General features: G+C 38.8%; 1 protein-coding gene across 8 annotated transcripts in view; it reads right to left on the bottom strand.

Annotated features, from left to right (window-relative positions):
• LOC118401970 (suppression of tumorigenicity 18 protein-like) overlaps positions 1–17,565 on the bottom strand; it is a 64,276-nt gene that overhangs the window by 28,051 nt on the left and 18,660 nt on the right. For all 8 annotated transcript variants that reach the window (XR_008077376.1, XM_035799704.2, XM_035799705.2 and 5 more), the window contains one exon: positions 280–398. Coding sequence is in view for 6 of the 8 variants with exons in the window: in XM_035799704.2 (XP_035655597.1) it covers positions 280–398 (119 nt within the window). In the remaining 2 variants the exon portion in view is untranslated. The remainder of the gene's footprint in view (positions 1–279; positions 399–17,565) is intronic.

Here is a 17,565-nt window from a genome sequence, read left to right as displayed (position 1 = left end):
GGGAGGCACGGTCACATTCAACGTACAGTAGGCTACAATACAAGTGCTGTGGTATAAAAATAAAGCAGCAGACTCAACATACTGCATATGTAAAACAATATCTGTGTCACATATTTTGCGGGGGTCAAAAGAGCATTGACACGACACTGCTAAACATGCTGCTTATCCCCCCCCCCCCTTATTGTAGAGGGCATCAACTAGCTCCATGCTCTTTCATCCAAATGTATAGTATCCAAACCCATCACTGGAAAATATATCATCAAATTACATTAAGCCTACCTTTATTTGCAGTTTTTTTGGAAATATATACGACGTGCTGCAAGGTCCACGCAGTCCACCTTGGTCGATTTGTGCACAATTCTTGACTTTTTTCAGGATGTGAGCATGAAATTCATTCTCTGTAACAAAAAAATAACAAAATAAATATACCTTTAATAAAAATAGATATAGGCCTACAAATCAAACGTGGAGTGGAAAGAAACAAACTTTTTACTGATTCTCAATTTCCAAGTTTTCAATCTAAATTGTAGTATACTGTAGGTTGGTTAACTAATTAATCATATTGATAATATTGTTCTCAATGCTAACGGTGCTGGTGGTGATAGACATGGTTGGTGAACGTGCAGTCAGTCAGAGATAGTGACGGGCAGGAAACAAGATAATACCTCACATGGTTGAATAAGGACCAAGATGCAAATTGATTGCTTGACAGAGATCAAATTGCTCACAGTCTCATTAACACAAAACATCCAAGAGGGAAAACAAGGACAAACACAATGAGTACATTAAGCCTCTTCACTTCACAGATCTTATTACAATAATTATTTATTTCTGTTAGCTTTGGGAAAAAAAGGAAAAAGAAAAAAACATCTTAATTACAGCACTCAGAGCATTTCCCCTCTGCAAACCAAAAGGGGGGGACTCGGAATCATTAGCATAAGAAAAAGAAAAAAGAGACTCACTACTATTTAAGGAAGGCCGGTGGGTTTGTCATCTGCTGAATCATTTTCCTGCCCCCCAACACAAATAGACAAATAATGTCTTGCTCTCTGAGGACTATTTGCCCATGTATGGGGCAGATTTCTCTGGGGATACTGAGCAGAGTTGCCTAATGCCTGATGTGCAGGGTTTCTATGGGATTCTCTATGTGCTAATCTGGCTGCTTTGCATGCTGTCCTTGGGACCAGCCCATTCCCCACCCTATTCCATCTGCTACCTTTCCCACCACAGAGGATAGGAGAGAATGGGCTGTGACGGACTGAGACTGGGAGAGGAGAGGGCTTCCCAGTCCAACAGTCATGAATAACCATGGCCTCACACACCGTTTGGAGAGGGGTTGAATGGGGACTGCTTATACGTTAGATCTGTTACTTTGGATCCAACTGTGGTTTTCCCTGCTCCAATACAAAATATAAATGCAATCAAGCATATTATTGTTCATAATTATTGTTCCTCATAGCCATACAAACTACAAGTGGCTAAATATACAAGTATGAGGTTATTTGTGTTATTGGAAATCAACTTCAAAAAGGTTAGCCATTGACAAGGTCATGCAGTTTTGTATATTGCTGATACTGAAGCTACATTCTACTGTTTAAAACAACTACTACTACAGGTGTAGGAGTGTAGTGTATTCACGATTTAAAAAGGCTTCTAAGGACTTGATTTGCCCTAACAAAAAATGGACCAACCCCTACAAAAATGTCCATTAATTATAATCCACACAAAAATTCACATTTCCTGTTGCTGCAGGATTATTTTCCTGCTATGAGAAACTGGTCAAATTAAGATCCTACATCTGTGCAACTATGACAACTAATACTGTTGCTGATTCCTAAGCCAAACGGTACTTGTATGTCACCATCAATACAAGTGGTGCTGTTACAATTTTTACCCACCCAACAACTGTAAAGCTACTGCTCCAACTAATAGTGATATTCATTAGTATAATAATAATCATCATTAACCTTGTCATTCAAATGTCCCCTTGTTCCCAGCTTATCCCTGCACTTGGGACACCCTTGTGTAATTAACAGACGAGTCAATGGTACTAGTGGTACTTAATTTAGAAAACAATATAACCTTACAGTTGGGTAAGTAAAAGTGCGAAGACCATAAACATGAATTACTTTGCTTACATTTCCTTTAGATTGGGGCAGATGTAAGATGATAGCTAGGCAAATGAGAATAACACCAAATAAGGTTTTAAAATGTCAGCTCCCGCATACTCCCCCAACCAACTGCTATGATTAGATTACACTTTTAACATAATTACTGTCTAAAGCTGTGTGGAAACAATGCATGTAGACAGAAGGGCTCTATCTGAACTGATACCATCCATTCTCTTCTCATTGAGCCTTTTCTCTTAACCTTTCTTCAGCAGTATCATTTTGAATTATGGGGATGGGTAGATGCTCTATGCAAGGTCACTGTCTGTTCGGTACCCGCTCCCTCCCCTCCCCTCCCCTCCTCCCTTGTTTTTGTTTCCTCTTCCAGAGGCAGACTATACGAATGAAGGGTTAAAACTGGAATGAATTTAATTATGGAATGAATGGAATTATAATGCGCCCGCAGCAAGTTTTCCTCCTTATTTATTAAAGCAGCTGATGGGCCAGGTTTGATGAGCCACTTCTGGCATAATTGAGTCATCACACAAAGAGGGTTCCTCGCATTCAGAGAGGTTTTATCAGCAGCAAACAGACCTGATTACTGGCAATTACACTCTGATCTAGAGGAAGGAGAAAAAAGGAGGGTAAATGTGCGGGGTAACTTCTGTGTTTATAGTTTACCCCGGGAATAATTTCCAGATTCATTTGACATGCTAAGTGTTTTCTGTTTCTGCATAATAAAGTGCAAACAGCAAACGATAGATAGTACAATTTACTTTCATATTTCCTTGTAATGAATGTCTAAGTCTATACGGTAAACTGATCATATTTTTATATGCAAACCGTGCTTAGAATCAGCAATATGTAGTGTAAAAAAAAAAGAAAAAAAGTGTGCTTTACAATAACGCTGGTTGCTTGTGTGCAGACAGCAATTCCTTGTCAGTGGAGAGCCAAACTGAGATGGTATATGATGATAAGGAACACAACTGATTTCACCACCTTTCATTGAAATGCTAATTCATTCATAGTGTAAGAGACTATTTTGATAAACAAGTTTTTGAAATAATTATTTTCATTTGCGGTGCTGCGACCAAGCAGCCATCAGATGATGCCCTCTGTTTAAAAAGCTAGCAGCTGGACATTAGAATAATAGCTAAGAAACGTTTTAGGAAGGGGAGGGTGAAAGCGAGGAAGGGGGGCTCTGATTTTCCAATTCATATCAAAGCCGGCGCTTAAAATGATGGTGATTCTTTTTTTATACAAGTGCATTTTATAAACTCTTGAAAATAATAATAGGGTAATGTTCCTATAAAAGTAATATATTTAATATTACTTAAATATAAACAAATGGGTCCAAAGATTTTCAGTTATTGGTGTCTTTCTTATGATGCAGAATTAATAGATATGATTGAACTAATAGTTTGACCTCTCAAGCAACACCTCTGTGAGCTCCAATTGTACTGAACATAGTCTTAGGGGTTATACAAGTTTAAAGTGTCATACAGAGTAGTTTGTTCTTTGTAACACTCCAAACTCATCCCATCAAAAATGTCACAGTATACCTCTTCCAATGAAAGATTGAATATTCAGTACCATGAGAAGATGATGGAATGGTGCTAAATACAGTAGAACCAACTGTGGACAGTGACAGCAAATAGGCTAAAGAGACTAACACAAGCTAAGCCAGGTAAGGTATGGAGGTAACCATACCGGACTTGCCCAATTCCACGCTATTTCTGTACTGATAATATAAGTTCAAAGACAGAGTGAGAAGGAGAGAAAACGTATGAACAATCGCCAAAGTGTAGAACACCAATCCATTCACATAAATACAGTAAAAGGGAAACAGAATATCTTCTGATCAGTGGGCACTTTTTACACACCAAAATCCTCATAGAGGGGCGCTTCCGGACTTCTAGAAACAACTGTGATTTCAGACATAACCATCTCCAATGCAGCCATCCTGTCCGCCAAGCAAAGTGTTTGTCTCATGCCAAATGAGTTACTTTTATACGGGGCTCTACAAACTGGCTTCTGTCTTATCACTTCCCCAAGACTGAGAAGCTTCAATAAAGAGAACGATGCTCCACAGAATACTTAACAGACAATTAGGAGCCTGGCTGGCCAGCCACTATCGCTTCAATGATTTGTTATGATGGCATAACTACAGGGGAAACTTGTTATTGGAGCCAGTTAGCAAAGCACCCCATAAAAGAGTCAGACGGTGACACCTGCGCTGAGGTGATTTAAAAATTGTGTAATCGCTTTCCAAAGTCATCCCAAAGCCTTCCCTTCTAAATTGAGTTAATCTGGACCAGGTCCACACAGTCACAGTGGCACAAAGTCCAGATTGGTTCTTCTTGTTCAGCCATCAGAGATATTTTTTTTCACTAAATTTGGGGCACTTTTATAGTAATATTATTCTATGAAAGATGGCTTTTTAGATGAATTGCAATTAATTATCAAATATCAATCTCAATCAGAACAGAAATGTTGAATATTCAAAAACAGCATATTGCTTTGTTTTATGGAATGGTTTCCTACCATGCTATCTATAACTACCAAGACTAATAATAACCCAAAGGAAATTAAACCTGTATCACAGGATTGCAGCTTCTACACAATCAATTAACACATACAGTGTCTTCAGAAAGTATTCATACCCCTTAACCGATTACACATTTTGTTGCGTTACCGCCTGAATTCAAAATTGATTACATTTGTTTCTCTCTCATCCAGATTCAAACAATACTCCATAATGAAAAAGTGAAAACATGTTAATTGAAATGTTTGCTAATTTATTGAAAATGAAACACAGAAATATTGCATTTACATAAGTATTCACACCCCTGAGTCAAAACATGTTAGAATCACCTTTGACAGCGATTACAGATGTGAGTCTTTCTTGTTAAGTCTGTAAGAGTCTTTGCACACCAGGATTGTACAATATTTGCATTTTATTTTATTTTAAATTGTTCAAGCTCTGTCAGAGTTTCAAGCTGATTTAAGTCAAAACTGTAACGAGGCAACTCATGAGCATTCAATGTCGTCTTGGTAAGACATTTGGCCTTATGTTTTAGGTTATAGTTTTGCTGAAAGGTAAATTTGTCTCCCAAGACTGAACCAGGTTTTCCTCTAGGATTTTGCCTGTGCTTAGCTCTATTCCGTTTTTTCTTTTATAAAATAAAAAATTCTAGTCCTTGCCGATGACAGGCATACCCATAACATGATGCAGCCACCACAATGCTTGAAAATGTGTTGCCCCAAACATAAAGCTTTGTACTCAGGACATACAGTAAATTTATTTGCCACATTTTTTGCAGTTTTACTTTAGTGCCTTATTGCAAACAGGATGCATGCTTTGGAATTTATTTATTTTTAAATTTAACCTTTATTTAACTAGGCAAGTCAGTTAAGACCAAATTATTATTTACAATGGGGCGGCAGGATAACCTTGTGGTTAGAGCGTTGGACTAGTAACCAAAAGGCTGTAAGTTCAAATCCCCGAGCTGACAAGGTACAAATTGACAAGGTTAACCCACTGTTCCTAGGCCAAAAATAAGAATTTGTTCTTAACTGACTTGCCTTGTTTTAAATAAAGGTAAAAAATAAATAAAAAATGACGACCTACCGTCAACAGGGGCAGAACGACAGATTTTTACCTTGTCAGCTCGGGGATTCAATCCAGCAACCTTTTGGTTACTGGCCCAATGCTCTAACCACTAGGCTACCTGCCGTCACAGAATATTCTTTATTCTGAACAGGCTTCCTTCTTTTCACTCTGTAATTTAGGTTAGTATTGTGGAGTAACTACAAAGTTGGTCCATCCTCAGTTTTCTCCTAGCACAGCCCTTAAACTCTGTAACTGTTTTAAAGTCACCATTGTTGGCCTCATGGTGAAATCCCTGAGCAGTTTCCTTCCTCTCCAGCAACTGAGTTAGGAAGGACACCTGTAGGTTTGTAATAACTGGGTGTATTGATACACCGTCTAAGGTGTAATTAATAACCTCACCATGCTCAAAGGGATATTAAATGTCTGATTTTTAATTTGTACCCATCTACCAATCGGTGCCCTTCTTCACGAGGCTTTGGAAAACCTCCCTGGTCTTTGTGGATGAATCTGTTTGAAATTGACTGCTCAACTGAGGGACCTTACAGATAATTGTGGGGTACAGAGATGAGCTAGTCATTATAACTTATGTGACTTGTTAAGCACATATTTACACCTAAACTTATTTAGGCTAGCTACAACAAGGTGGTTGAATACTTATTGACTCAAGACATTTCAGCTTTCATTTTTAAAAACAGAGTTCACTTTGAAGTTATGGGGAAAAGTCAAGGGGTGTGAATACTGTATGCTACGTTAGTTTGCATCTTTCAAATCGTTATTGAACATAAGTTTTTCAAAACACTAACGAGGACTAATTCATTGACAGGTGTTTGGGAGAAAAGAAGTTCCAGCCCGGGTGTCTGTCATCACTACAGAGTAATCCTGGCCATTGTTTCTTTCCAAGGAGACCCTTTTCATGCAGGAGGAGGGTTGCCTGAATGCTACCAGGTGGTCGGCAATTTGGAGAAACGTAGTAACCGTTCGAGCTAATCCCGTGCCACAAAAGGCAGGTCTCCCATGCCCAGAGGCCTCCGGGTGGGAAAAGTTTACCTAGAAAAAACACACACAGTACACACACACAGTGTGTCTGAAAGGAGCTAGGCAGCGCTGAAGCATTGATTCCTAATCAGATTGCACTGAAGTGAACAGCTCGCATGGCAGCTGTAGTTTTCCCAGGGTTAATTACCTTTCACTGCTCTCTAAACAAGTCAGCTGTTCCTGTCATTAAACAACTCCACTCCATCTCTGCTCCTCTGTCCTGTCCTCCAAACACACACACTTTAAGTGTGCACGGGCACGCAAACACGTGCACGCACATACAAACACACAAACTATTCCCGTCTTCTCATCCTCCACAGCCACACACATCCAAACATTTACAGTACATGGAGCTCATAGAGAGCAAACTGGGAAAAAGGGAAATGTATCCAATGACCACTTGGTCACTTTACTAATTAAGAGGTGGAGTCAACGGCTGTTAAAATAGAGGCCATTATCCTTTACTTTCAGCTACAAACATTTATTTCTGCTTATGCAGATGGGACGCTGAATTCCCAATACTATCCACTCGCCCTGTCAAAAGAGGATAATACCAATCTGTCAAGGTCTCATGTCGTTATCTGGCTTCCAATCATACTAATTGAGTATATAAAAGGAAGTAAATTATCCAAATAAACACACACACACACACACACACAGGTGGACAGGCGCTTGCACACGAGCGTGCACACGCACACAGGAAGAGTTCAGCTGTGCTGTCATAAATTCTGAAAAATCTCCCAGCTCTCTGAGCTCCATGGCTCAGGACGTTGGGGGAGTTTTAAGTGATTTCACTGTGTGGCAAAATCCCCTGGCCACCTGGATTACAAACTCTAGTCCTTTAACTCATGCCAGTATAAATCCGTGTTAACTGGGATTTACCTCTGGCATATGAATTCTCAGTCTGCGTAAGCTTTGTTTGGAATGAGTTGTACATAAGTATTTTATGCCTTATAGAGATGCCTGATGGTGAATTTCTTATTTTGTTGAAAAAAGGCAAGGAAATGGTTATAAAAGTGTTGTAATTTACTTATTCTAAATGGGGAAAGTAAATAAAATAGTTTTCATTGACCATGTTATGAACATTATTCCAAACCAGGAAAAAGAGTGAAATAATACAAACCTCTGTGCAGTTAAATGCCTGAAACCATGGCAATGTAGGTTGTAGTCCTACATGTGTCAAAAAGTTAGTAATGTGTACTCTTAGCCAGGCTGTTGCTAACATTGATCATGCTTAATATCATGGTGGTTATCGAAGTGACCGTGATATATTTAACACACATGGCAGGAGCAGCCCTAGAGGATCTGAATTAAGTATTATGCTAAATCTATACAATCTCCTCTAACACACACACTCTTCTGGGATAGCCGAGTTAAACCCTGACTATAGTATGTTGTACTTAAAGGTTAGCAGGACTGTTTTGTGAGTTTGAACCGAGCTTGCCAGATCAGCAGATGGTCTGTGATTATAATTATATGCATCAATAAAATGTAAATTTGAATTAACTCTAGGGTTTAATAAAAAATATGGACTTTAACCCACGCTGCAGTCTGCCGGTCGTGCATGATATTTTGATACAATATAAATGATGTAGGATACATAATATACTTATATGTAAAACAACCAGCTTAAACCAGTTGAGAGTACCTGCAAGCATAGGACAAGTACAAGGCAGTGACAGGTCTAAATGTCAAATTCAGGAGTATGGTTATACATACAAAAAAACGTCTACATATTGAATTGTCACGCACAATAACAAAATGTCTAAGCCAGAAATGAATTTAAGTCAGAAAAAAAACTATTATGGACACGAATTGAATGCACGAACCAGAGAGATGTCAATATGAAACTACCATCCTGTGATGGAAAATAGAAACTAAGGCACAACTTGTAGTAAAAAGTAACTTAAAAAACATGCATTGATAATATTTTCTGAGTAGAGGTGTAAGTAGAGCTGGAAAAAGACAAAACTACAGTACTTCCATAAAGAAGACATCAGACGTAAGTTCAGGGGGAAAATAATAGAGAGGGTTGCAAGCGAGTAAAGTTACAGTTAGGAAGCAAGCAAGAGGAAACAGCTGGGTCTTGTCCTCTGTCACATTAGCCAACATGTCTGGAAGTGACAGTCTCCTTAGGCACTGCGCTAACCTTTCATGAATCTATTTATCTGTCGAGAGCACTATTTACTCTGAGACTGAAAGCTCTGCATTCACTAAACAGGCACAGATACACTCACTCACTCACTCACTCACTCGCTCGCACTCTCATACGTAGACATGGAGACACAGAGACATTAACATTTCCGACAGGGCAGAATTGTTAGCCTGACTTACCATGCCCCTGTTAGCCTTTGTTTTGCCTTTCATAGAGGTGATGGTGTAGAAGGAAATCGAGGTGGGGTGGGTAGCCAGGCTAGTCCAGTGTGTCACTGCCGCGAGGTTTGTGTTTGTGTGTGTGTGTTTGAGTGTGTGTGTGTGTGTGTGTGTGTGTGTGTGTGTTTGTGTGTGTGTGTGAGGACACTGTAATATTCAACGGAGCCACTAAGCTCTTTTTGTAGCCTTTGTGTCATTCACTTAACGACCAATCTCATTAGCTAGCGGGCTACAATGGGCTGAATTATTTTCGGTGTAAATACACCACATGGTGACCCTCAAGGTAAGAACTCTGAAGGTCATTTTAAAATCACATAAAAGATGGAATCCCCCTCAAAAATCTATACCAAAATAATGAACAGATTGCCCCTAAAAAGGCTTGGAAAATGGTAGATATTCAGTATGATGTTTGATATTGACAGTTCATGACAGCTTTATATATTTAGAACACGTGATTATATTTATACATTTATAAGTTAGTGTATGTATGCATGTATGTAACGATAGATCTGTGTATGTATCTATGTAATAATAATTTTGGGGATGCTTATATTGCAAGAGCGCATTATACACGTGTGAAATTTAAATGTGTTTTTTGCAACTCCCTCTGAGACACCCTCGGAGATTGGGGTCATGGCCAGGGTCAGCCATTAACAATACCGACCCTGGAGCAAATACGGTTAAGTGCCTTGCTCAAGGGCTGATTTTTTTCCACCCTGTCAGCTCTGGGATTCGGACTAGAGACATTTTGGTACTGGCCCAACGCTCGAACCGCTACGCTACCTGCCACATACGTAGCTATGTATTTACAGTATATATGTATGTATGCATGTATGTATGTATTTACAGTATGTATGTATTTACAGTATGTATGTATGTATTTACAGTATGTATGTATTTACAGTATGTACAGTGGGGCAAAAAAGTATTTAGTCAGCCACCAATTGTGCAAGTTCTCCCACTTAAAAAGATGAGAGGGGCCTGTAATTTTCATCAGGTACACTTCAACTATGACAGACAAAATGAGAGAAAAAAATCCAGAAAAGCACATTGTAGGATTTTTAATGAATTTATTTGAAAATTGGAAAATAAGTATTTGGTCAATAACAAAAGTTTATCTCAATACTTTGTTATATACCCTTTGTTGGCAATGTCAGAGGTCAAACGTTTTCACACACTGTTGCTGGTATTTTGGACCATTCCTCCAGGCAGATATCCTCTAGAGCAGTGATGTTTTCGGGCTGTTGCTGGGCAACACTGACTTTCAACTCCCTCCAAAGATTTTCTATGGGGTTGAGATCTGGAGACTGGCTAGGCCACTCCAGGACCTTGAAATGCTTCTTACGAAGCCACTTCTTCGTTGCCCGGGCGGTGTGTTTGGGATCATTGTCATGCTGAAAGACCCAGCCACATTTCATCTTCAATGCCCTTGCTGATGGAAGGAGGTTTTCACTCAAAATCTCACGATACATGGCCCCATTCATTCTTTCCTTTACACGGATCAGTCGTCCTGGTCCCTTTGCAGAAAAACAGCCCCAAAGCATGATGTTTCCACCCCCATGCTTCACAGTAGGTATGGTGTTCTTTGGATGCAACTCAGCATTCTTTGTCCTCCAAACACGACGAGTTGAGTTTTTACCAAAAAGTTATATTTTGGTTTCATCTGACCATATGACATTCTCCCAATCTTCTTCTGGATCATCCAAATGCTCTCTAGCAAACTTCAGATGGGTCTGGACATGTACTGGCTTAAGCAGGGGGGGGGGGGACACGTCTGGCACTGCAGGATTTGAGTCCCTGGTGGCGTAGTGTGTTACTGATGGTAGGCTTTGTTACTTTGGTCCCAGCTCTCTGCAGGTCATTCACTAGGTCCACCCGTGTGGTTCTGGGATTTTTGATCACCGTTCTTGTGATCATTTTGACCCCACGGGGTGAGATCTTGCGTGGAGCCCCAGATCGAGGGAGATTATCAGTGGTCTTGTATGTCTTCCATTTTCTAATAATTGCTCCCACAGTTGATTTCTTCAAACCAAGCTGCTTACCTATTGCAGATTCAGTCTTCCCAGCCTGGTGCAGGTCTACAATTTTGTTTCTGGTGTCCTTTGACAGCTCTTTGGTCTTGGCCATAGTGGAGTTTGGAGTGTGACTGTTTGATAACAAGTTCAAACAGGTGCCATTAATACAGGTGACGAGTGGAGGACAGAGGAGCCTCTTAAAGAAGAAGTTACAGGTCTGTGAGAGCCAGAAATCTTGCTTGTTTGTAGGTGACCAAATACTTATTTTCCATCATAATTTGCAAATACATTCATTACAAATCCTACAATGTGATTTTCTGGATTGTTTTTCTTCTCATTTTGTCTGTCATAGTTGAAGTGTACCTATGATGAAAATTACAGGCCTCTCTCATTTTTAAGTGGGAGAACTTGCACAATTGGTGGCTGACTAAATACTTTTTTGCCCCACTGTATGTATTTACAGTATGCATGTATGTATGTATGTACATACAGTATCTATGTATGCATCTCAGGTACCAGTCAAAAGTTTGGACACCTACTCATGCAAGGGTTTTTCTTTATTAGTAATATTTTCTACATTCTACTATGAAATAACATGTGGAATCAAAAGTGTTAAATCCAAATATATCTGAGATTCTTCAAAGTAGCCACCTTTGTCTTGATGACAGCTTTGCACACTCTTGGCATTCTCTCAACCAGCTTCATAAGGTAGTCAACTGGAATGCATTTCAATTAACAGGTGTGCCTTGTTAAAAGTTAGTTTGTGGAATTTATTTCCTTCTTCATGTGTTTGAGCCATTCAGGTGTGTTGTGACCAGATAGGGGTAATATACAGAAGATGGTAAGGGCTAAGTCCATATTATGGCAAAAACAGCTCAAATAAGCAAAGACAGCCCATTACTTTAAGACATGAAGGTCAGTCAATACCCAAAAATGTCAATACCCAAAGTCCTGTTGCTAAAACCATGAAGCGCTATGATGAAACTGGCTCATGAGGACAGCCACAGGAAAAGAAGACCCACAGTTAGCTCTGCTGCAGAGGTTAAGTTCATTACAGTTAACTGCGCCTCAGATTGCAGCACAAATAAATGCTTCACAGAGTTCAAGTAACAGACACATTTCAACATCAACGGTTCAGAGGAGACTGTGTGAATCAGGCCTTCATGGCCGAATTTCTGCAAAGAAATCAATACTAAAAGGACAATATAAGAAGAAGAGATTTGCTTGGGCCAAGAAACACAAGCAATGGACATTAGAGCAGTGGAAATCTATCCTTTGGACTGATGAAATTTTTGGTTACAACCGCAGTGTCTTTGTAAGATGTAGGGAAGACGAATGGATAATCTCTGTACGTGTGGTTCCCACCGTGAAGCATGGAGGAGGTGGTGTGATGGTGCTTTGCTGGTGACACTGTCTGTTATTTATTTAGAAGTCAAGGCACACTTAACCAGCATGGCAACCACAGCATTCTCCTGGTTTGCACTTAGTGGGACTATCATTTGCTTTTCAATAGAATAATGACCCAACACACCTCCAGGCTGTGTAAGGGCTATTTGACCAAGAAGAAGAGTGATGGAGTGCTACATCAGAGAACCTAGCCTCCACAATCACCCGACCTCAAACCAATTGAGATGGTTTGGGATGAGTTGGACTGCAGAGTGAAGGAAACGCATTCAACAACTGCTCATATGTGGGAACTCCTTCAAGACTGTTGGAAAACTATCCCAGATTAAGCTGTTTGAGAGAATGCCAAGAGTGTGTATTTTGACCTTTATTTAACTAGGCAAGTCAGTTAAAAACAAATTCTTATTTTCAATGACGACCTTGGAACAGTGGGTTAACTGCCCGTTCAGGGGCAGAACGACAGATTTGTACCTTGTCAGCTCGGGGATTTGATCTTGCAACCTTTCAGTTACTAGTCCAACGCTCTAACCACTAGGCTACCCTGTTTGAGGGTGTGAGCTACCCTGCCATCATAAAGGCAAAGGGTGGCTACTTTGAAGAATTTAAAATAACATATTTCGATTTGTTCAAAACTTTTTTGGTTACAACATGATTGTGTTATTTCATAGTTTTGATGTCTTCACTATTATTCTACAATGTACAAAATAGTGATAATATAGAAAAAAACTTGAATGTGTAGGTGTCCAAACCTTTGAACCACACATGCAGAGATCATCCTTTCACCTACTCTGCGTCTCACAAAGAAACGGCAGTTGGAACCAAAAATCTAAAATTTGGACTCATCAGACCAAAGGACAGATTTCCACCGGTCTAATGTCCATTGCTCGTGTTTCTTGGCCCAAGCAAGTCTCTTCTTATTATTGGTGTCCTTTAGTAGTGGTTTCTTTGCAGCAATTCGACCATGAAGGCCTGACTCACGCAGTCTGCTCTGAACAGTTGATGTTGAGATGTGTCTGTTACTTGAACTCTGTGAATCTTTTATTTGGACTGCAATCTGAGGCTGGTAACTCTAATGAACTTATCCTCCGCAGCAGAGGTAATTCTGGGTCTTCCTTTCCTGTGGCGGTCCTCATGAGAGCCAGTTTCATTATAGCGCTTGATGGTTTTTGAGACTGTTAATGAAAAACGTTCAAAGTTCTTGAAATATTCTGGATTGACTGATCTTCATGTCTTAAAGTAATGGTGGGCTGTCGTTTCTCTTTGCTAATTTGAGCTGTTCTTGCCATAATATGGACTTGGTCTTTTACCAAGCGTATCTTCTGTATACCACCCCTACCTTGTCACAACACAACTGATTGGCTCAAACACATTCCAAAAACTTTTAAAAAGGCACAGCTGTTAATTGAAATGCATTCCAGGTGACAACCTCATGAAGCTGGTCAAGAGAATACCAAAAGCCAAAGGGTGACTACTTTGAATAATCTCTTAAAATATATTTGGATTTGTTTAACACTTTTTTGGTTACTATATGATTCCATATGTGTTATTTAATAGTTTTGATGTCTTCACTATTATTCTACAATGTAGAAAATAGTAAAAATGAAGAAAAACCCTGGAATGAGCAGTTGTGTCCAAACTTTTGACTGGTACTGTAAGTAAGCATGTGCATTAGTTTGTTCAAAATTGTTCAATCGTCGCACTTTTTATCATTAAAGTATTAACTCTTACATCATTTAATTTAAATTCATTCCAAAACTTTCATACACAAGTAGATAAAAAAAAAACATTTAAAGAAATTGTGAAGAAACATGAAGTGAAACCATTCGACAATAAAATGTCAAACAGACAAAGGCTGGACATTTTCAGAGAATGTTCTAGACATTTTACTTATCTTTTCACTATTTCCCTGATGCTGTGTTTCTGGTGCAGCAGAACTATAATTCCATGTAACATTAGTTATTGTAAGTACTTGCAGTCATGACAGCTGTCTATAAGCATCAGGGACATGTCTATCGGCCAACTTGACCCTTGTTAGAAAACAAAACACAAAAAGAGAATAGTGCAGCCTGGGACTGTTGTGCAGGGTCACTGGAGATTTTCCAGACAAACGCAGCAGAGGGGAGGGGGGAGAATAAAAAGGACAGGCTCAGAATCTCATTTTAACAGACCGCACACAATCTGGGCTCCCACAGAACTATCTCTGCCTGACCGCTTTCTATTTATCCCTTATCAGTGTTTACCAACCGCTAGTTTTCTTTCATTCACACTGTGAGGCAGTTCTCTTACTATCAGTCAACAGCTGACACCGTGGAACAGCCTCAAAGGCAAGAGGAAGGGATCAAAACTAAACCAAAGCTGTTTAAACAATACAACAGAGGAAATAAATTCATAAATCCTAATTCTTCTCAACCCACAAGGGTACAAGCAGATCCTTTATAGTTAGGCCAACAAACAAAACCACAGCCAATGAGGTAACATTACAATCAAGGTAAATTCTAAAATATATTTTGAATAAAAAAAGAGCGGAAAAAAATCCCATGTAATTTTAATTAGGGACATCGCTTATAGCGCCACCATGTCAAGCATATAAAACCCCTCACTAAAAAAACATTACATTTGACATGTATTCTCTTTAAAAAGAATACTACCTGTAATGTATTTATAGATCAATTATATTCAGATGATCTATACATGTTTTATATAATATTTCAATATTTCCTATTTGTTACTAAATACTTCATAGTCTGTGCATCAGGAAAACTCTAACTGCAACATGGCAACCAGGAAAGTATAGTCTATCCCAGTCAGACTCATTTTAAAACAGATATAACCTTAAGTAAACTTATCTTCAGAGGAGTACTGCTTTATCATTATATACAATCCATTGCATATATTTATGTAGGTTTCAAATTAAGTTGATATAGCCAAAGGACAAAGATGGGTTACTAAACAGATAGTATTTTTATGCCTCCTTTCTGAAGTCCTCTGCATATAGATCTATTAGAGGGCCTGTTTTAGACATTAAAAACACGTGTTTTCTGTCAATTCAAGTGATATTAATTTGTCCCAAACAAATCACACGCAGCAAAAAGGATCATTCAGCATTGTCATAACAAATACATATTTATGTTGTACATTTAGGATTGCAAATGTATTCCCAATCATACAAACATCACAGTTTCTCTGGAATACTGTTCAAAAGTGAAGTAATGAATTACATTTATCCTTTCCCCAGCTGCTCAAGAGCAGATGGAACATTTCTGAAACCTTGCTGAATTAAATCCACATAATTAATTTTCCTAGATGAACTAAGTGAAGTTTGAGTGGGGAAAAACAGGTAACACAGTACATGTTGGATGGATATTTACCACCATGGTTGCTACTGTAACTCTTTGCTGCTTGCAGTGTTTCACAATGCATGGCAGCTATTTTCTCTATATTTGACTCAATCTGGAAATTGAAAAGTAAAGAGTGCTCTTTTCTTGAATAACTCTGTTTGAATCTATTTGTTGAGTTATGGAAAGATTTGTCAAGTGAAAAGTGACAAAGTTAACAAGTCACAGCAGGGCACTTGATATCCTATAGAACAATCATTTTATCATCGTATAACTAAATAATCAAGTTTTACACAAATAAACGGGAGTTTGTAATTTCACCTCCCCCTCTGGACGACACAGTCTTTATTCTCTAGGTACCATGGACAGGTCCCGTTGTCAGTCTTTATTCTCTAGGTACCATGGACAGCTCCTGTTGTCAGTCTTTATTCTCTAGGTACCATGGACAGCTCCTGTTGTCGTACTGGAGTGCAGGCAAAGAGAGCTAACATTACTCTGTTGTGTAGCAACTGTATTAGTATCCTGCTTGGAGCAGGAAGGGGGCTGCATACAGTACAGTAAGAGGGTAGATGACTTCACTTCAATACCATATCATTTGTCATCTTTGTGTTGTTGTAACTGTGGTATTAAAATAACCTCCAAAGATCGACCATATGCTCATGATTTCAGTGGTTTGTCTCAGTATTATCACATTTCCAACTCTTTGTATTGGGCATACCTAACTTTGAAAAGATTTCACCTTGCAGCAATAATTATTATACAAGGCATATTATATATTATACATGGAAGATTACATATATTATATTTGGCATATTATATATTACACATGGCATATTGGTCTGTATATCACATTGCCTTGTTGAAATATCACAGCTCAAATGGGAGTCAGCGATTTGGGAGTTGATTAACAAGTTATTTTTTTGGTTTGTTTCAGTATGGCTTTTTTCATAAACATGACACAAAATGTAATATTTGAGAAATTTCTGAAAATCTCTAACATCTATTCAAATGTATGTTCTAAACAGTTCCAACAGGAACAGACTATTTAAATTAAAAGTTGGGATGTTCATTTTGCTCTGCACACTTACTCAAGCTTAAAATAACATAGTAGGTTGCAAAGACAGAACTACACAAACAACTATTTTTTTAAATGACATCTTGAAAATAAGTTTCAGCTGGAAGGAACTGACTAGAATGAAAGTATTCTTACCCACACAACATGTTACGCCTGAAGATATATTCATTTAATCATGTGGCCTATGCAAAGGCCTCAAAAAACAAGTTGTTTTTCTCAATACACAACTCACTTATCAACCCACCAGTTGTCTTGACAAAATCCCTAGCTGCAGTATGTTATGAAAAAATGTATACATTTTTTTCCAAATTATCCCTTAACATATTCTTCTATCTTTGCCCTTCCGAAGCATAGGCCTAAGTCTATTGACGGTCCTGATGATAAACCTTTGAAACATCCATCCTTCCCACTAAATCAACAGTTTCCCTGGAGACCTTGTACTGTCTCTTCAGAGTTTGTTCAAGTGTAAGGTCTGGACCATGTCTGCCACAGAAGTCTCAATGATCACTTATTATCGACCATAATACAGCATTTAGAATACAACAGGATTTCAACAAGCATTAATGCAACCTTCACCCAGCACAACCTGACAAAGCATTGCCTTCAA

The sequence above is a fragment of the Oncorhynchus keta genome, chromosome 23, assembly GCF_023373465.1.
Source record: "Oncorhynchus keta strain PuntledgeMale-10-30-2019 chromosome 23, Oket_V2, whole genome shotgun sequence".
Lineage (NCBI taxonomy): Eukaryota > Metazoa > Chordata > Actinopteri > Salmoniformes > Salmonidae > Oncorhynchus > Oncorhynchus keta.
The sequence above is the reverse complement of the archived record's forward strand: the minus strand, read 5'-3'. Positions and strand labels throughout refer to the sequence as shown.